Below are 21,254 nucleotides of genomic sequence, written 5' to 3'. Positions count from 1 at the left end.
TTACCTAAATAACATTATGGTTAATTTATAGTTTCCTATTTTTAGTGATGTCAGGGCACTCTCTGGACACAGAGCAGAGTTATTGTAATGTCTAATTGCTCTCGACAGGAAAGATTTCCTGTACCTATATATACCAGTTTACATATTGTGACCAGGGTATGTGATATAACAAATATACCATGTCTTAGACTTACAATATACTCTTTAACACAGTTATTTATTAATGGAAATTAATTTTGTTGTATAGAAATAGATTTTAATGCCCAGCCGGATATAGTGTTATATCAGTATTGATGACATTCACAATCTTTTTTTGTGAAAACCATATTGCGATGTAATTCATCTGTCAAAGACGGGCAGCGTTCCCAGGGTTATGATGTTCCTCTATGCTTAGTAGTAGACAAGTATAGAAATATTAGGTTCTTTATAGAAGTGTGTAAAGTACATTGTCCCATTGATTGAAGTCATAAAGGCTTAATTTATGACCTTTTTACTGATGACACAGATTAGGTGCAAGGTGAAATTGTTAGTGTACTTGTTTTTTTTTTTTGAGTTATTGAGGTTCAACCATTGTGATCCATGTGACAAGTCACACCGGCTAATAACTCTAGAGAACTCTAGTCATAAACAGAAATAACTCTGAAGATGATGACAGGCTGTGATTTCTGCCTCTAACAAAAATAGATCCCTGTGTGACCAGACATTTTCCGAAACTGCCTTGTGCCTTCGTTTATTTCTCTTCTTTCAAATATGAGTTGTTCTCAGTTGTGAGCATTTTTTTTTTGCGTGGAAATCGACGCTACGGTTAATGTGAACGCGGTTCTGCTCAGTCAGTGGCGCTGAGGTGAGATTATAGTGTCGCGTGACCGGTAGACGCGGCGCTGGACGCGGAAGTGCGCTCGCGGAGTGAGCTGTCTGGAGGCGGGTCACGAGTCCGCACACGCACAACGGGGCAGAAACGGAGATTAGCGGGACGCTGGGGCTGAAGACAGAATGTTCTTATACCGAATACGAGCGCCGCTATGGACTGCCAAAAGTATGGCGCGTGTTTTTTTTTTTTCCACACCTCGTGCGGATTGGGGCAGCAGCAACCCTGGAGTCTGTGCTGTCAGGGAATTCCGGGGTCGTGCGGTGACGTCACGCGGCGGGGCGGTGTGTGTGTGTGTTTGGGGTAGGCGGTAGTACCATCAGCACTCGGAGCAGCTTGTCCCTTTAAAACCTCGCGTCATTCAGCGCAATTCGATCCAGGCGCTCTCTCTGTGTGTGTGTGTGTGTTCTCTAGACAGCAAAGACCAAACGTCAACACAAAGTAACCGCTCACACACACTCTATACACACACCAGCTCACAGTATAACCGCTAAGGAAAGGCAGTGTGTATATATACGAAGAATTAATCCTATCCGGAATTGCTGATCTTCTACAGTCCAGGAGAATCGCGCGTGTGTGTGTGTCGAGGAGACGCGACTTCACACAGTGTGTGCGCTTTTGTTTGAGAGTCGGAGAACTTCAGTGCTGTCTCTCATTCACGGACACTCTGAGGTCGGAGCTGGGAAGCGCTTGTGTTGAAGGAACGCTGAGAAAGGCTCCCTCCTTCATTTCTTCTTCTTCTTTCCTCCCGGATTGTATCGCCGCGGTAACTCGAGCGCTTCGGTGTGAATGGGTTTTACTTGATCATTCATAATTCAATCATTTCCCGGTCGTCGCCTACGAGTGAGTCATTCGGCACTAATCAAAAGTGCCTACCGGAAAATCAGACTTGTGGAGAGTAAAAGAAAAGAGCTCTCCATTTATTCAACAGACCGAGCAGAGGGTTTGTGTGCTGAAGACTTGAGGTCTTTTAGGACACGTCTTACAGTAAAGGTAAGTCCTCTCAGTCCTCCTTATCACTTTATTGTGTCTTATAAATAGGATTTAGAGAAGCAGACTGGAGAGCAGAGACTCTCTCAATGAGTTGTGTTGTAGTAACTAGTAGTTCAAGCTGCTTTTACTACACCGGAAGCTTCTATTTAACCCCTCAAGGTCTGGATACAATTAAAACCCAATGTATTTCAAGCACTGAAACATGTCATCATTGAACGATGGTCATTTACGCTTCTGTGGGTTGTTTCGGTGGTGTCCAGGGTTAACAGGAGTGTATATTGTAGTTTAAATGGATGGTAATCGTGAAGCCAGTGGGAGCACGTGTCTGTGGAGGGGCGGGATGGAGGACTGGCTTAGGAGAAGAGAACTAGAAGAAGAAGCTGCTTGGTCTTTGTGTGCAGCTGGAGGCAGGGCTTCAGCAGGAGGCGTGGAGGTACGCAGGCAACGTGGGCAGGCGCATGAAATGAATGAAGTGCCTGGGCAGCCTTTTACGCACACAAAGCCAACGTGTCTGAGGCACATCATTTGCATCTTCCTACTACAACCGCCCAGCTGGGGAGCTGGACTTTTTTTTTTTACTTGTAAGGATGGAGGCTTCCTTTCTTAGAAGCTTGGTGTGCATGTGTTAGGGAAATTACTCCAAAATGTGTAAAATAGCCTGTTCCTAACTGTCAGCTTAAAATGAGTGTCAGAGTACGTTCGTGTCCTTGACAACCATGTGGAGCGAAAGTCCGCGCTTTTCCGTGGGCTCGGTCGTTTTACGGAACGCCATAAACCCTGCAGGCGTAAAACTGGGCTGGGGGAAGTGGGGAGATCCCTTTGAACATGGCCGTCTGATCAATCAGAGCGGTCCACACCAAAAACAAGGGGTGTGTTTACTTCTCTTTGAAGTGGTGACGAGGTTCAGGGTTGTAAACGTTAAGAGTTGGAGCAGCTGCTGAGAATTCAGGCTTCCTACCTCTTTCCCGAGACCCGAGTCCAACAGGATGAGGGAGTGAATGAATGAACCATCAGTTTATAAAAGCTGTAGGCTTTGGTTGTAAATGGACATTGTGCCGCTGAGAGAATGAGAATGTGTGTGGGTTCGTTTGTGACCGAGGATTTCCATGTTGTGATTTTATTGAAGCAATATGGATGTGGTGAGTTTGGTATAGGCAAAAAAAAAAAAACATAACAAATATTGTAACAAATATGTTCGATCCAGTACATAAAAATGAAGTTCTAATTGCACAGACACTGATATTTTGTAATAACAGGAAAATATCATAACCTGTTATTCCAGCCTGTCTCGATGCATGTGATTGGCTAGATTGGAATTGTATGGGAATGTGCGGGTGTGATGTTTTGGACAACTGATGAGTAAGGGTTTGTGGGCTTGTGAGAGTTTGATTAGTCAGCACACCCTGATGCCTCCTTTTCCCACAGAGAGACATTTAGGTGGTGTATTAGAGAACGTGCCCCTAATGATGATTCATTAATCTGCTACATGTACTCAGAGGTTTATCTAGTTCAAAATCAGAATATATTAAAGTGGATGTACTGTCAACCCTCAGCTCTTTACCCTGAATGTATGAGTATTAGTATTGTTTTTTCCTGTTCAACTTCTTGAACATATTTCTCGTTATTGAGATTTTTCTGGTTAACAGAAAGAGCCGTATTGATGATAAAGTAAACAGCATGTGTGTGAACTCTCACGAATGACTCACATGCACGCAAGAAGAAACGATACACGTTGCCTCGGATTTTCCTTCGTCACCTTATTTGGCTTGTATTACCTCACTTTTTTGATAAAAATCCAGCGGTGCGTGCACAAGAAACTGAAGGAGGAGCAGCGAAACCAGAGTAGGTGGGACTGGAAAGAGGGAGAGTGTGAGAGCGATGGAAATAAATACAGTCATGTTTCAGTGAAAACCGAAAGGAGGAGAAAGCTCCCTGGGAGCAGTGCGTAAGAGAAAGATGTGCCGGCGATTTGCGCAATAACGGTGGGGGAGACATCACTGAGGAGCCATTGTTTTTCAGTATTACAGACACAAACCACATTCTCTCAAACCTCCTCTTCTCTCCCTCTCTGTAACATAGTTACAAAAAACTCTTTATTTGGTCCGTAACTTGATTGTCTGTGTGTGGAATGCTTTGAATTGCTATCTTTCACCATTGTCCACATCTCTCTCTCTCTCTCCAACTTCTTGAGCGTCAGACTGCCTTGCTTTGGCTTTATCTGGCTACTATAGCAACCGTTGCTTTGGATACAGAGTCCAGCTTTAATTAGCTGTTTATTTTGTTTTTTCTTTCTGTTTTTGGGGGGATACCTGCTCTGTACATTAGTCTGTTTGTGCATCATGCTCTGTCTTCGGGGAAATAAGGGGTGCTGATGTGGGAGGGGGATTTTGGGGGGCTGATCATGTGAGCCCATGCTCGTGCACACAGATGTTGAGCATCACTCTGTTCCAGGAAATGAAGCAGTAGGCAGTTTAGGGTAATAGATTTCAATAACAAGTGTAAGCACCGGGTTCCAATGGATGAAAAACATCAGTCATTTTCTCTGAAAGTTCCAGACTTGAATTTGGTGAAACTTACAGGCAGATGGTTTTGCACACAGATGGTCACGAACGCCACTTTGCAGACTTTGTGTGCTAGACATTCGCGCATTGAGTCACTGCGCTATACTTGTGCACACACTCCTATCACGACACCCTGTCTCATTCCCACAGGCTGTCTGTTTGTGTGTAACGTCTTTTGGTTCTTTGAACATTATTTTGTTTTTCATTCTGAGTGTAATTACTCGGAGTTACCTGATTACAGTAATGCTCCATAGACTCCATCATATATGATCTACTATTGCTCATGAATAAAAAGTGAAAAACTGATCAGTCCTATTTGCTTCGTGGTTCGATTTACAAGGAAAAGTTTACATTCCAATTGATCCCCAAGAGGCAAAATCAGTGCAAAGTTATTCTGATGGAAACCTTTATAATCCTCATGGGAGTGACCTCTTCCAAGCTGCTCCTGCCCCATCCAGACAGCACACAGAATTGCTTGATTAGTGTGAAAATTGTGTAAATCGTAGTCACCAGATCTTAACCCAGCTAAAAAATGTATGGAAGTTTTTAGACGAGTGTGTTACAGAGCACATCCGGTACAGCTCCAGGGATGAGTAGAATAAATGAAAAGGCACAGCAGAGCTCTTCTGGCAGCTTGTAGTCCCCCCCCTACCTTTTCCTTTAATGCGTTAATACACTATTTTGGTTTCCATATGTTAATCTTTTTCAGATTTAAAAATCATTCATAAGACACACACACACACACACTGCTTCTGTTCCACAGGATGTTAGTAACTATGTCCCCTGCCCCTTTGGCTTCCTCCCCCTTTTGGGAGGCCCACTTCCTGTTGCTCTGACGACAGCTTCCTGCTTGTCAGACTATCTCTCTCTTTTATTTTTTTATTTTATTTTTTGTTCTGCTTTTTGCTCACTGTCATTGTGATTCTCATTCATGAACCTTAAAATTACTACTTCATTCCAACATGTTGGAGATCAGAAAAGCACAACTGTATGCGCATATTAAATGTCAGTATAATTCCAGGAAAATGGAATAAAACACCTCTTCGCTATTTTTCATCTTTCATCTACGCTAGCTGTTTTTGTGTGAATGCAGTCATCTTTATGATTCATCTTATTTGTGTCAATCGTTCTGTTACTTTTCCTCAGGTAATCGTATGACTAATTTTGTCGCCTCCGTTATTTGGTAGAATGCTTACCATAACAGAGGCCCTAAATATGGTCATTTACTACAAAACCACACCGCACTACTAAGAAAAGGGTTGTGTTTGCCCAAATTGTAGTTTCATAGAAAACATTTTCTTTGATCAGACACAGAGTCAGCTGTGTTTTCATGCTGCTCAGTTCACTTATTGAATAAATGCATGTAAACCTATTTGGAAGTATCTTGTAGGTAATCATTGTAAGCAACACATTGAGGGGCAAATGTTGCATGTTTTGCTGAGTCTACCCACAACACAAGGGGGAATCAGTGATAGGAAGTAGGCAGAGGGTTATTTAAGTTAATGCTGTATTCCAGTTTGTATAATATGGGAAACGTTTACCAATTTAGAACAAGAAATGTCTTCTGTTCTTATGACCTGCCAAGTTATAGTCCACTAGGTAAAAGCTCACAAGCAGTTTGAAGCATGTTTGTCCTTAGCTGAACTGCCTTTCCAGATCAGGATGTACACTCACTGTGTGTGTGTGGGTGTGGGCATGTGGGCTTGAAACACAGTGATGGCATCATGATGATGCTCCAATTTACATCATCAGCATAGTAAGACATGCATGCACGCACGGACACACACATACTGAGAGAAAGGGAAATGTTTCTGTGTGTGAGCTCTAGCTGAGGCCTGTTACATAATGGTCAAATTAGGACATTCATCCGCCAAATTTTTTTTCTTCAAGCCCATGCCTGTTCTCTTTCTTTGCATACTTCTCTCTCTCTCTCTCTCTCTCTCTCTCTCTCTCTATCGTATCTTTCCACATTTCTCCTTTCATCACTTTCCTATTTTCATTGCATCCTACTGTGTTCTCTCAGGTTTCATTTCTTTCTTAGTTTTCCATCCAGACTGACCTGATTTATTTCTCAAGGTTAAATGCCTTAGAAAGTTGATTTAAGTTAATTCTGTATGCATTAGCTAGACTTATAGTCGAAAACAATTTGGGGCTTTAATATTTACCAAACCCTACCATAGAGAAACGCAAATCGTCCCACCCACACAAGCCACTTTCTCTCTAAATTCTGGTTAAATGTTTTGGCTCAGGAATCCCCGATTAGGCACAACCATAAAAAACCCAACTTCTTTACCTCACATCCTGTTTGTGATCAAAACAAAACGCCAAAGCAGAGTTTGATGACACAATACTTCGAGAAATTCCCAACGCCGTCACTTTCAGCGGTCGCCCCCAATCACCTGACCGTAAAAAGCATGAAAGTGTGTCATGGGCGGAGTCAATTGGGGTAAACCCTGTAGTCTCCATAATTTGACTCACGGGGGTTTCCTGGGTTCTGCTTCAAACACCTGCATGTACGCTTGATATTAAAAATGGTTATAAGACAAGTCATGTCTGTTATGGTCTCTTATTCTGTCTTCCATATCTTCCAATCACGTAGGTAAGTTACGATGATAACTGTATGGGAGTTAATACAGTATGTGTTTTGTATTTTCAATATTCACTTATCAACATAATGTTGCTTCACTGTAAATGACTCTGATGAATGAATGGCTAAGTGTAGGGTAGGATCTGTACGCATGTATGAGGTTTTTGGTTATTCAGAGTGAGGTGTTTTCTGCATGTAAGCAGATTCTAAACTGGTTTCAGTAGTGAGTAAGTTGTGTGTAGTCTAATAATACCTTCTGACTAAAAGGCACTCACTTCCTTTTGTGCCTGTCTTTCTCTATATAACTTACAGAAACCAAGAAACAGATACATGCACACAATAACATTAACATAGAAGTATGTACATATATAAACATTTACATTTATATTTTGCTCCTAACCCAGAAACTGTGCAAATCCATTTCAGGATCATATTTTTTTTATTTCCAGGTATTGTTGTGTAAATATATGAAACGTTGTACTTTTATATGATGATACTATACAACACATGAAATCTATAGTTTCTTCAAAGCAGCTGTTTGCATTGTTACAGCACTTGGTTGCCACATGCAAAAAACAAACAAAACAAAACAAAAACAGAAGCCTTGCAGTTGACTGGTCTCTCACAATGTGTTAACTCAGCATGCCTTTTATGACGAAAGGTACAGAGCGTTACAGTACTGATAGCGGTGTGTGTGGTGGGGTGGCTGAAAAATTTAATCCTGAAATCAAAACTAGCCAGTTTTTCTGAATTGTGTAGATTGTCGAAACTCAAGCAGGAATTATTTGAAGAGCTGAAAAAAATAATAAACCAACATTGATTTATTTTGAGTAATTTCAGCACTATAACTTGACAATAGTCATTGCTATTCACAGACACTAGCTGCTAAATTGAGAGGGAGAAAATCGTGACTGTTTTCCGTGAGCTCCGAGACCTAGAAAACAGCTTACTGTGAAATAGTAGGAGCAGCATCGCACAGCAACGTCACGATTATTTCTGTCTTTCCCAAATCCTAAAATATCACAGAGGATTTGAAATAGCACAGAACACAGAGATCCATAGAGAATGGGAGGTAATGTGGGCAATGCAGATTCTTGGTATGTGTCACAACTGTCCTAAAATTTAGCATGGAGTAGATTTTTATGTGCGTGTGTGATTTGGTTGTGTAGGAAGGTGTGTGTGTGTGTGTGTGTGTGTGTTTGATATGAACACAATCAGTTTTCTCATTCCCAAGAGTGTGCTGTAATTTTAGATTTTTAGACCATTTTTTTTAGATTGCGTATTTTAGGCTTCGTACACGCCATACATCCTGTTCAGCACGTCTATTGTTTACTCATTCTGCCTCTTTCTTTTTTTCGTTCTCGCTCTACCTGGCCTAACAAGATTACCATTGCTGTCTTTCTTGTTATACACACAACACACTGGAGCCACCACAGAGTCAAAGCTCAACAGAAGGCTATATGCTTTCACAAGTACACACATACTGTATACACACTCTCTCTCTCTCTCTCTCTCTCACACACACTCACACACACACACACACACACACACACTGTTGGCTAGGCTCCAAAGGACCCTCTGTTTCTCCTCCCCTGTTTCTCTCACTGCTGTGCCAGGAGGCCCCAGGAAGGTTTATAATGACCCCAGTACACTCTTTCTTTAGGTGAACTCCCACTAGTCCATCTGTGCTCCCTTCTCTCTCTCTCTCTCTCTCACACACACACACACACACACACACACACACACACACACGTGCTTACTGCCCCCTACATGGCGTTTGCAGTAATAATACTGCTAAGATGTTCTTTGTTCAGGTCAAATGTTTTATCAATTTGATAAACGGAGACAATTAAACAATAGCTGATTAAATACACCTCCTATTAATTGGTGAGCTGTTGTATAATTTTCAATTTATCTTTTATAAATGTTAAACTGGTGGAATTGAAAATAAATATCTAAATTGTATTTTTTTCTTGTTTCTATCTGCAGTTCTTCAAACAGCTTGTGAGCGTTGGTGTGTGGCCCTCTCTCTGCTGCTGTGGAGGGCTTCACACACAGCTAGTGTGGTAAGTAACTACAATGAACTAACAGGCTAAAACATATGCAGTCAATTAATGTTTTGTCCTTACATGTGGAAGACAAGTGGGACAGCTTAATTCTATCATTCTACCCAGAGAATGGAGGAGTGAAGCTAGCTGTGTTTTAATAAGCAAGATTAGCTGTTATTTCCTTTCTCATACCTGAGCTGGGAAACCGCTTTGGTTTATATTATTACCAGATTTATTGCATTAATTAAGATGTTAGCTCCAACATTTTAAGATAGGATTTTTTTTATTGGTTATATAAAAAAAAAACAGATTTATAGCACAATTATTAATTTTATATTAAAGAATTTCCTCATTAATAAATGAAGAATAATCATTTATGTTGCAGGCTGGATGCATCACACCGTGGAACAATTTGGCACGCGCAGCTCACGGGACCCTTTCCCTCTGGATGGAATCAGCCGGGGACGATGGGATCCCATGGGTCGCTGGCCTCCTCCCTCCAGGTAACTACACTTTTGTATCTTAATACCATTCCCTTGTACATAGACAAATCAGAGTTTGTCTTCTGGTTGACTCCATTTTCTTCACATATAAATAATTTTTCTTTTCCTCAAAGTTAGTATGTCAAAACATGCTGTAATTGGTTGCTATTAGACATTTTAAATCTTCTTCCAGGTTCTCACCGGGTGGTCAACCTCAGTACCTTTCTCACCTCCCACCCAATCACATAACGAGACTAAATCATCCAAGTAAATGTTACAACAGTGGGTGAGTGTTAACGCAAACATTGTTAAAATGTACATAATGTTAAATATAGAATCTTACCCAACTTTCTGTTTATATCTCCAGGCCAATGGCACTTGGAGGGGAAAAGCTGGACTTACCTCAGGCCTTGTTACCAGGAATACACAGGGATCTCCGGGTGCCCCAACCCCCTCCCCGTATATGGGGTCAGCATTATGAGCCATTGCCCAGCCATGCCCGTTTGCACAATGCATACAATGCTGGACCACCTGTACACCTTACAGCCCGAGCCAACCAGCTGTTAAAGGTAAGAAATGTTCAATATTGCAGTGCTTTGTCACTGCTACTACAACCCCAATTGCATATTAAAAATTTTATAATGATTATAATGGGTATGTAATATTATCAAATGATTGAAAGAATCTGGAGAAATCTCTGTGTGTGGGACAAGGGTGAAAATTAATATTGGATGCCTGTGATCTTTGGCCCCTCAGGTGGCACAAATGGAAATCATTGCATCCTTGCATGGATGATGTCTTTTGCTGAAATATGAAAGACCTTCTCTGCTAAACTGCATACTGGCTCTATTACAACATTATGGTTTCATATTAGAAGAGTCTTAGTGCTTAACTGACCTGCCTGCAGTCTAGATCTTTCACTAAAACAAAAAAAAATGACAAAGAAATACCCAGGATTGTTGAGCAGCTCAAATCCTGAATCACACAATGAAACAACATTCCTTTCCAAAATTCTACTAAAAAAACTTGTTTCCAGGCATTTATGGGGAAAATAAAAGAGAATGTTATAAAGTGGTTCCAACTATTTTGAAATGTGTTACAGCTACACACGTTAGTTTTTTTGTTTGTTTGTTTTTTTACGTTTTACACTTCTTTGGAATGGGGACTGAATATAATGCCTGTTGGCAAAGCAACTGTGATGAGCTCACCCTAAACAATGTTCTAAAAAAACATTCATAATAGCTTAAATCACAAGCAAATGTATTTTATAGTAGTTTTTTTCTCAACTTTGAGGTGTGGTATGTACATAAATGTTTTAATTATTCTTTCTCCCAGTATGGTCCCCCTCCATTGCAACATGGGTCCAGACCCCTGCCACAAATTACAGACCCATGGGAACAGTCTCAACAGCAGCATCAACAACTGCCCAGAGGCCCTTTCTCTCAGGCTGGCCAGTTAAGCGGCCAGCATCCTCACTGGGAGAGCATTCGGTCATTCAGCACACCCCTCTTTCACTAAATAGGCCCCATGAGGATACTCCCAGTCCAAACAAGAGGAAGAGAAGTTCTGACTCAGAACAGGTAGGGAGAACCACCTAAGCAAACTACATTACCATCTATATGGTAAAAAGTCATTTTAAATTAAAGGCTTTCCTTCATCAGAGCATTAAATCTTTTACTTTCAGTTGGTATGTAAAATCATTAGTCTTCAAACACAGACTTGTATAACAAGGATGTTTTAACTAATGCTGGTTATGGTGTTCTATATGTAATGCTTGAAAATTTGTTTGTCTTTTGTAGCGGATGATTGGCAACCACCAATACTCAGAGTCGGTGGGAAATTCAGTGCCCTTGCTGCAACAGCCTCAGTCCCATTATCCCCCACTGCAAAAGGGGGCAGCAACTTGGACCCCAGTAGAACGTAAGATGGACCACAATGAGTTTCAGGTCAGTACTTTATACTGGATAAGATTCTGTATATTCTGCACTTTATTTATGTGATTTGCTTTGGAGCACATTGATAATTTGTAATGAAAATTCATCTAGTATGTTCAACTCATTGTGTGTTTGCAGGAATTGCACAAACAAGACATGGGTAACTACAGTTACAAGAAGTTCCCATCCTCCAAACCTTCACCCAACTCATCATCTCCCATAACTTCCACCAGGGGCAGTGAACAAGGGCGTGGTCCTCCACCCCAACCTCTTAAGCCTTCTCAATCACCACAGCATTCTTCTCACAATGTTCAACTCCATCAAACATTCCCTTTCCCTAACAACAGGCCTTCAACTCCGACTCTAGGGGAACACCAGGCCATTCCCACCCACAAAGTGCATCCTTCTGGGGTGAGATCTACTGGCAGCCATGCACCCCTGCCACAACCTCCATCGTCTTTGGCTGATAGAGAACGCCCTGTCCCCACACCAGCACATCACACCACCGTGCCTTACAGCCACCCCAAATTCCAGCCCCATCCAGGGCTGGTTCCCACCACCAGCCCCTCTTCCAACAGCGGGATACAGTCTGCAGCACCTCAATGCAACCCACATAAGCCCTGGAGGAACCAGATGAAACATGATAACCAGGCCTCAGTAAGTGCACATTTCAGCTAAAAATAGTAGAATTTGATTAGAATATGACTATGAAATGATATCACATTATGATGATTTTTTTTTTTACAATTCTTATGTTTCTCTGTAGGATCTGGGTCCTTACAGATCCGTGGTCTCTCAGTTTTCCTCTTCATCTCTGCAGCAACAGCAGAATAGAACTGGGCAGAATCAGGATGATTGCACCTCTCAGGCTCGGGCACCAGTGATCACTTCTTCAATGCCAAGCCTGGAAACTTCAGGTCCTCCTTGTTCAATGGGACTTTTCAGCAGTGTAGACATTGTGTCCACTATGAGCTCTGTGCCCTCTACTAAGGATTCTCTGGTCAGCACCGTTAAAAGCTGGAAGACTACACACTCGTCAGTCTCAAACCCCAATCCAACTCCATCTGCACAAGGTCTCCCACACCAGGAGTATCAGAGAGCCCATTCTGGCACAGTAAGCCATCCAAACCTCCAACAGAAGGCACAAAATCAGCATCAGGAACCCCATCTACCCCACCAAGGGCAGGACAGAAAAGTGTCCTCAGCCGCTTCCTCACTCATCTCAGGGTTTCAGAGATCAGGAAATAGTGTCATCACCAGCAAGGCCATTGAAAACCTCTTGCAGGCTGCAAGTTCGCCTCTTCATCACACACAGCCTGCAGTGTCTATCACTGTGAATGCAGGCCCTCACCAACAGTCTGACTCTTTGCATCATGAACTGCCTAACCAGGCAGCCCCAGTTTTATCTCAGGAGCGACCTGTCCAAAATTATCAAAGGCCATGTCATGAACCCGCCATCTCTAGCCCTCAGTCCATTAAGGAAGCACTTGAAAAGCTTGATGCTGAGCTTCAGGACCATATGCGAGCTGAAGAGAGAAGGAAGGAACAGGAGGAAGAAGAGAGAAAACACAGCACAGAGATTAACAAATTAAGAAACAGAAAGGTAAATGAGGAGTCTGCAACTGAGAATCTGGAGAGCTTGCTGTCACCACCCCCTCCATGCCTGTCTCCAGCTATTAGACCTTCCACAGTTTCACCACCATCTCACACATCTCCACCTTTCCCCTGGCTGAGCAGGGGAGGTGTGCCTACACGTCAGATGGCACCCGGGGCAAATTCTGTAGAAAGGTCTCGACCACCTCCTCTCACCCCTCAAACAGACTATGCGCGTGAAAAGCAGAGGCAGAGAGCGCAATGGAAGGCTTCGGTCACTCCTCATCCACAGAATACCTCAGAGATTCTCACATCTGTATTTTCTTCTAAACCTATCCCGGTAGATGCTTCAAATAAAACAATACAGGCAAACCCTCCAAACCTGCGTGAGCCCCCCAAACTTTACCAGGCCTTTCCCAAGGACACTTTTTCACCAAAAGACACAAGTCCAACCAACAAGCAGTCAGGTGGTGAGCTCAGCAGTTTAGGCAGCAGTGCCAGCAGCTCCACTGGCGATTCTGATAGTGCCCAATTTGAGGAAGAACCATCTGAGCTCTTGCCTGATGGTCTGGCAAACATTATGAAGATGCTGGATGAGTCAATTAAGAAGGAGGAGGAACAATACGCTGGTCAGAGTAGTGGGCAGCCTGATCCAGATCTACCCTTTTCACTTTCAGTGGCACCCATAAAAAGTTATTCATTTGCCCCTGAACTTATGCCTGCCCTGAACCGGCTATCTACAGAGGATTATTCAACTGATACCCATGCTAGCCCACCTGTCCTAAGTCGTCAGGGATCTTTGGCATCCCCTTGCAGTCGTACTTCTTCACTTGAAGAGGAGGATACATTAAAAATCACCCAAAAATCTGACTGTACTGTCAGTGCTCAATCTCAAGATAGTGGTATTGGGATCACAGGAAGTAGTTATCGCCATAGTGACTTGGCCAAGCTTTATGGATTATCAGAGGGACTAAAAAGTGAGTGTGAGGAGGATGAGGAAGAAACAGAACAAGAAGACTATACACCTTCCTATTCTCCACCACCTATGAGGCCACACCTGCATCAGACAGGTGTGAACAGCATGTTTAAAAATTTAGCCTCTATGTTGGAAAGCCAGAAGTATACCTACCGTGGAGGACCATTTGGTCGACCACCTCCTTCAGCTCTGGTAGGAGTGAAGTACTCATCGTCACTTTCATTGGGCCCAGATATCTGCAGACAACAAAATACTTCTCCCACATCAGGCTCAAACAATCACCCAGGCTTTAGTCATAAAGCCCAAACCTCAATGAATTCTAGTTTTGAACAAACACATACTCTCTCACCATCAGCATCAACACCAGAAAGAAAAGGAGATGCTGTAGTCTGCCAGTCTGATCTCTCTGGATGTGAGGAGGAAGACAGTGTGAGAAAGGGTCTAATTGATGAAGAAGATCCTAGAATTGTAAAGGACTCCTCAGAGTTAGAGGGGAAGCCCAAGCTCACAACAATCTCAGAATCATCACTTGCAGAGCTAGGTCGTAGTTGTGAGGTGATGCTCAACCGACACAGTATCCCCTCAGAGACGTCATCAGACCACAATAAGAAACAGATGCTGCACATATCTGACAAAGATAGGAAGAGAGAGCGGGACTGTAACTCGGAGAAGAAACACAAACGCAGCAGTAGCAAAAAACATGAGGAAAGGAAAGAGAAAAAGAAAAAACACAGAGAAAAACACGAAAATGTATCTCTGTCTTCATCATCAAGCTCAACCCGAAGACACAAGGAAAGCAAGTCACACAAAGACAAAAGGGGCCACATAGACTGTCAGAAAAGGAGCTCTGGGAGAAAGAAAGGGAAGGAGAGAAAAAAAAAGAAAGAGGAAGGTGAAAAAGAGGAATGGGTATGCCGGAACAAGGAGAAGAGTTTTAAAACAGGAGGTTCTCCATTGGATCATACATCATCTTCACCTGCGTTGGGCTCAGCAGACTTGCAGAAGTTAAAGGCTCTGACAGATGGCCCACCCAAAGAGCTAAAGATTCGTCTGATTAAAGTGGAAAGTGGAGATCGAGAAACCTTCATTGCCTCTGAAGTTGAGGAGAAGAGAATTCCACTTGAGGAGATCACCATCAAGAACACTGCCAGTGAAATTATCAGATCATGCAAGTGAGTGACAGCGACAGCGTTTAGATATCTGTATTCTTTTTAACTCTGTAAACAATCAACATCTTCGTAGAATTTTAAATCAAGACCCTAATGATCCAATAAATTCTGTTATCAATGGCCAGTCCATGGCATATGTACATATAGCAAAAACTACAGCTATGCTAAGGATTACTTTTGCTATAGAAAAAAAATGAATATTAAACAAAGACTTCGTGTTATAGGGGTGCTCGTGTCAAGGGGAAATTCAAGGAGTCCTATTTACTTCCATCCTTCTCTGTGAAGCCTGTTTTGACCATGGAGCACCCAATCCCACGGGAAAAGCTCAACCCTCCTACACCCAGTATCTATGTATGTATACCATAAATATAAACATATGGCTTTTTGTTTTGATATAGTGGTTGCCACATAAAATCCATGAAATTACAAATAAGATATTAATTTATTCTAAATAAATAAAGATTAGATGTAAATGTTTTGTAGTATTTTGCTCTTGATATTCTGCCATTTTTCATTGAAGCTGGAGAGCAAGAGGGATGCTTTCTCTCCTGTGCTGCTTCAGTTCTGCACAGACTCCAAGAATCCCATTACCGTCATTAGAGGACTAGCGGGCTCTTTAAGACTGAGTGAGTAACACACAAATTACAGCATCAGTATTTCCTTTCGTGGCACGGATGTCAAATATTCCACTAAAAAAATTGCTCATGAGTGTGTTTCCCTTTTTTGATTTTGCTCTGGATATAGATTTGGGTCTCTTCTCCACAAAGTCACTGGTGGAGGCAAATGGAGAACATGCAGTGGAAGTGAGAACTCAGGTGCAGCAACCAGCTGATGAGAACTGGGATCCCAGTGGCACTGGGCAAATCTGGCCTTGCGAGAGCAGCCGATCACACACCACCATAGCCAAGTATGCCCAGTACCAGGCCTCCAGCTTCCAAGAAAGCCTACAGGTTAGACAAGTTTGAATGTTTCTTTATAGTGTGATTTTGGTTATTTTATTCAAACCATTATATAATCAATGAACGTGTTCAGTCAAAACAAAACTGTCGGTTCCCACAGGAAGAGAAAGGCAGTGATGATGAGGATTATGATGATGAGAAGAAACCTGTCAGTAACTCGGACAGCACAGGCGGTAACCCCTCAAGCTCCAGGTATTTGAGCTAATTAAAACACAGTTTTTTCATCAACAAATATTAATATCTCATAGAGTACAGATCTTATTTGCATGCATTCATTTTTGCACTGCTTTCATCACAGCTCAGAGCAAAAACCTGTGGGAAAAATCATCAAATTTGGTACCAACATTGACCTCTCTGATCACAAGAGGTAAGATAACGACTTGTTTGTGATGTCTCGCTTTTATGTCATGCTTGCTGTGGAAGATGTTGCTCTCCAGAGCTCAACTAGTCAGCAATTTATACTGCAACTTGGTGTTATAAGTAAACATATTTAGCTTTGGTCGTCATGAACAGTATTTTTCAATTCTTGCTTTTAACCACACATGTTTTCCTTCAGGTGGAAACCCCAGCTACAGGAGCTGCAGAAGTTGCCAGCATTCATGCGTGTGTCCTCCAGTGGAAATATGCTCAGTCATGTAGGCCACACAATACTGGGCATGAACACTGTACAACTTTACATGAAGGTCCCTGGCAGTCGCACACCAGGTGGGTGTCTGTTTAGTGACATTTACACTGAATTTCCAGTTTAATGTGTACACACTGCTCTGTCTGCAAGCACTAGAGATTTTATCACTTAAACCTTTGGCACATTATGTGGGAGGTCGTTTTTACACATCTATTGATGTGTTGCTCTTGTGATTAAGGGACACAGTTGAGCATATTTACCCAAACTCCTGCTGGAGTATCACCTGCCTTGCATATTTTACTGTTTTCTCTGCTCCCAGTTCACCTGTTTCAATTAAATAAACCCTAAATTTAAGTGTTGGAGCAGAGAAAATATATGCAGGACAAAGAGGTTGTGAAATAGTAAAAGGTAAATAACAATCAGCTGACTTTATAAAGAGCACACAAATAGTAAATGTCTAATACACTGCTATTCCAGTATAGAATAAATCATTTATTGTTTGACTTGCAATTAATATGTATGTTAATTGAACTGTGTTCACATGTCTGTTTATAGGTCACCAGGAGAATAATAATTTTTGCTCTGTGAACATCAACATTGGTCCTGGAGATTGTGAATGGTTTGCTGTCCATGATAACTACTGGGACGCAATCAGCAATATTTGTGATAAGTAAGAAATTCAATTATAATCACATAAAATGATTGCCATGAAAGTTATTTTAAAAAATGTGCTGTACTTTTCTGCTTGTAATAGATATGTGCTAATTAAAAAAAAAAAACCTTTTCCACTTAATTTTTATTATCTCATTTTATTTTGAAAAGTTTATACACATTTGGACTGTGTTTTTTGGAAAGTTTATTAATAATATCATGCTAAATGTATATTTCCATTATCACTTTCAGACATGGAGTAGATTATCTGACTGGCTCTTGGTGGCCTGTGTTGGAGGATCTCTACAACGCCAATATTCCAGTGTACCGCTTTATCCAGAGGCCTGGAGACTTGGTGTGGATCAATGCAGGCACTGTGCACTGGGTACAGGCTGTGGGCTGGTGCAATAACATTGCATGGAACGTGGGGCCACTGAATGGTAAGTGACCCCCTAATGGCCAGGTTTAGTGGGAATATCTGGGCATCAAAAAAATGTCAAGTCTCCATACATAGAATATATGTGCCACTATCACATCATTGGGGCCACCCTTTATATTAAGAGACAAATAAAATATAAAGAAAGATATATGGTAGTTCAGCATCTCTTCAGTTGCCTTTCTTTTGCTCTCCTTTGACTGTGTATATGTTGTTATGCTTTAAGGATACCAGTACCAATTGGCTCTGGAAAGGTTTGAATGGAATGAGGTGAAGAAGGTCAAGTCTATCGTGCCCATGATTCACATTTCCTGGAATCTGGCCCGTACAGTTAAAGTTACAGACCCAGACTCTTACAAGATGATTAAGTGAGTATCTGTCACATACAGTCACAAGTAACATCATAATGCTTACTGTATGTGTTTGCTGTTTAAAGTGCTTCTGTGTAGGATCATGAATATAATTCTAAAAGGTTTAGAAGTCAAATAAAAGAATGTTGAATACTTGTAAATCAGAGTAACGTGAGTGTGAACTGTACTTGATAACCTTCTTATCTATTTTCAGACACTGTCTCCTGCAGTCTCTGAAGCACATCCAAATTCTCAGAGACCAGCTGGTAGCTACAGGGAAAAAGATCTCTTACCAGAGCAGAGTCAAAGATGAACCAGCCTACTACTGCAATGAGTGTGATGTAAGTATTTCCCTTTTTCTCTTCTTTTTTCTTTTCAATGCCCTCATACTATAATCTAGAACCAATTCAGAGCATATTTAGCTATACAATAGGAAAGTTATCCACATGTGGATTTAAATGCATACTTTAGAAAAATCTGCTGTAAAGGATTAAGAAACCTGTAAAATCTGTGGAAAAAAAATAATTGTATTCATGTTTTTCTAAACATGAACTAGCAAAGAGTCTATAACAGATATAACCGGTTAGAAACACTGTCTGCAAATCTTTAGACCCAATAGAAATACATTCAAAAATGTATACAGAAATTGAATTTATATTTATATTGGGGGAAAAACTGAATACCATTTACCAAATATTAAATCACTTTTACTTAGCACTCAGACTCAAATGTGCACCATTATAAAACATAACCATTTGTATTATTTATGGCCATGGTCAAGCATCAAAAGCTAGTCATTGTTGCCATTCAGTCATGTTAGTTGCTTGTCCATGCAATGTGAGCTATATGAATCTGTTCTGTTTAAAGGTGGAGGTGTTTAACCTGCTGTTTGTGACGAGTGAGAACGGCAGTAAGAAGTTGTACGTGGTGCACTGCGAGGACTGCGCCAGGCAACGCAGCCCCAATTTCTCCAATGTAGTGGTGCTGGAACAATATCGTATTGAGGACCTGATGAACACTTACGACACCTTTACCTTGGTGAGAATGCACACGGATACAAACACTGTATTTATGGCCTTTGCACTCTATCCAAACAATTATTTACAGTCAATTAATTATTTTTGCTTTGTGTTTTTAGGCTTCCAGCTCTCGGTGAAATCAACTCTGCCATCCACCCAGCCATAACCAAAAGTCTTGCTTACCAGGACAGTTAGATTTTGTTTTAGTCAAATCTTTATTCCTTAATTTTCCTGCATTTGTAATTTGTAAAAGTACAACTACTGGTAATACTTGTCGAACAGCCAATCATAAACCAGTTTACATCACGTTGTTTACAAAATCCAATAAGCCATCCAACAGCGGCCCAACACACCAACCTCTGACTGGTCTTAATGGACTTTACAGTGGAATGCAGTTTGTGCTATCACATGTAATTAATGACAAAAATGGCATCTCGGAATTTACATACTTTGCCTTTTTTTTTTTTTTTTCGTTCTTTTTCTGTCTTGGATACTGAGATGTGTAAATGCTGTTAATATTTTTCATGGGTGCTGTTCTTTTTTTTTTTCTATTAATTTATTTTAACATCTAGAACAGCCTAGATGTATACCACATTGGCCTTGTGACTTGTATTTAGTGAAGATATAAATGAATAATACTAATAATAGATATATGAACATTTTTCTAAAGCATTAAGAATACAAAAAAATAACTTTTGCTTGGAATGGCTCAAAAGATACGGGTTAAAAAAAAAAAAAAAAAAAAAAAAGTTTAGATACTGTCTGAGAAGCTTGTGTAGTTAATGATTTTATTTCCTTACAATAAAATCCATTGTTACGAGAGCATTTTAAGATTACATCAGGTCTTTTTCCATCATATATATATATTTTTTTGCGAGATTACAATTCATTAGTTTTAGTGAATTGTTTTACCTCCTTTGTGTTGTTTTTCCTTTTTATATATAGATTTGTGATTTTTTTTTTTTTTTTGCAATTGTACATTTTATTTAACTTCTTTCTTCTATTTATTGACTATTATCTTCTCCTTGTTTAGATTCATCAGAGATGTCTGTTTTTCATTACTTTGAGGATGTTTTGAAAGGAGAGTTTCAGGGGTGCTCAGTCAATAAAAGGAGTAATGTTTTCTGGCTGTTCTGAGGTACAGTGACTCCTCTCTCCTGTAGAGTGTAGAAGGCAGAGCAGTTGTAGTTCGTCTGACTAAATGCTGTCTTTTGTATAGAGAAGCAAAAGGCCACTTTTTATTACTACTTTTAACCTTTTTTCTTTTTCAAACCAAAATTAGCAGCGAAATTGGATATAAATGAGAAGAAATTTCAGAGCTGTTTCTAAGTATCTACATATTTCGTGGTGCTCGAGTTTGTTTGAAATGTTTTTTTCTGAGGAACACAGTCACTATGACAACCGTGAGGCAGAATATCTGCTCTTAAATCTTAAATCTGACTGCAGTTGGTTATCAGAAACCAAATATTGAGGGTATTTTTTTTTTTTTTTTTTGAGGGTAAGTGTTTTTGTTTGAAAATTTACATGAAACTGTAAATACTGTGGCATTTTACTGGAATGAGGTTAATTGTGAAACGAATTATTCATTCGACTGAAACTGTAATTTCGTTTTCATTTTGTCCTAAGCTTGAATCAATTATTTCACATTTATTGAAACTGTTGGTTACGATTATTATCCAGAAGGTGCTGTTCCCTTTGAACTACTTTTGTCTTTTTCAGTTTTGTTTCTAAAGAAAAAAAATCTATTTTTCCTGTTGCACTATATCTTCTGTTTGTGGTCATTTATTTAAAATTCTGCACTGTTTTAGAGAGTTCACACAGAACGCAAACTGAGCCAGACACGTCTTAAACACTTCATGAATTTGTGTGACATTACTACGATTATTAATATTAAATGCTTTTGATAAACTTGGAGTGTAATTCATCTATTAATTAAAGGACATTGTCTTTCCTATTGCTTGTATTTACTTGAAAAGATCCAAACCTTTGGTTATACAAAAGCT

The 21,254-nt window shown here is 40.7% G+C and overlaps 1 protein-coding gene across 4 annotated transcripts in view; it reads left to right on the top strand.

Annotated features, from left to right (window-relative positions):
• kdm6ba (lysine (K)-specific demethylase 6B, a) overlaps positions 1-21,205 on the top strand; it is a 74,157-nt gene extending 52,952 nt beyond the window's left edge. For 3 of the 4 annotated variants that reach the window (XM_046850868.1, XM_046850867.1, XM_046850870.1), the window contains 20 exons: positions 8,999-9,075; positions 9,443-9,560; positions 9,733-9,825; positions 9,907-10,108; positions 10,875-11,119; positions 11,339-11,485; positions 11,612-12,130; positions 12,240-15,214; positions 15,436-15,562; positions 15,732-15,837; positions 15,956-16,161; positions 16,271-16,362; positions 16,469-16,537; positions 16,727-16,875; positions 17,351-17,465; positions 17,699-17,886; positions 18,109-18,250; positions 18,447-18,573; positions 19,100-19,270; positions 19,371-21,205. In XM_046850868.1, the coding sequence (XP_046706824.1) occupies positions 10,931-11,119; positions 11,339-11,485; positions 11,612-12,130; positions 12,240-15,214; positions 15,436-15,562; positions 15,732-15,837; positions 15,956-16,161; positions 16,271-16,362; positions 16,469-16,537; positions 16,727-16,875; positions 17,351-17,465; positions 17,699-17,886; positions 18,109-18,250; positions 18,447-18,573; positions 19,100-19,270; positions 19,371-19,388 (5,340 nt within the window). In that variant the 5' untranslated portion in view covers positions 8,999-9,075; positions 9,443-9,560; positions 9,733-9,825; positions 9,907-10,108; positions 10,875-10,930 and the 3' untranslated portion in view covers positions 19,389-21,205. Of the gene's footprint in view, positions 1-935; positions 1,862-8,998; positions 9,076-9,442; positions 9,561-9,732; positions 9,826-9,906; positions 10,109-10,874; positions 11,120-11,338; positions 11,486-11,611; positions 12,131-12,239; positions 15,215-15,435; positions 15,563-15,731; positions 15,838-15,955; positions 16,162-16,270; positions 16,363-16,468; positions 16,538-16,726; positions 16,876-17,350; positions 17,466-17,698; positions 17,887-18,108; positions 18,251-18,446; positions 18,574-19,099; positions 19,271-19,370 lie in introns of those variants that run through there. The other variant, XM_046850869.1, reaches the window with a different exon arrangement.
• Positions 21,206-21,254: the final 49 nt, after the last annotated feature.

The sequence above is a fragment of the Silurus meridionalis genome, chromosome 6 (assembly GCF_014805685.1).
Source record: "Silurus meridionalis isolate SWU-2019-XX chromosome 6, ASM1480568v1, whole genome shotgun sequence".
NCBI classification, from domain to species: Eukaryota; Metazoa; Chordata; class Actinopteri; order Siluriformes; family Siluridae; genus Silurus; species Silurus meridionalis.
The sequence above is the reverse complement of the archived record's forward strand: the minus strand, read 5'-3'. Positions and strand labels throughout refer to the sequence as shown.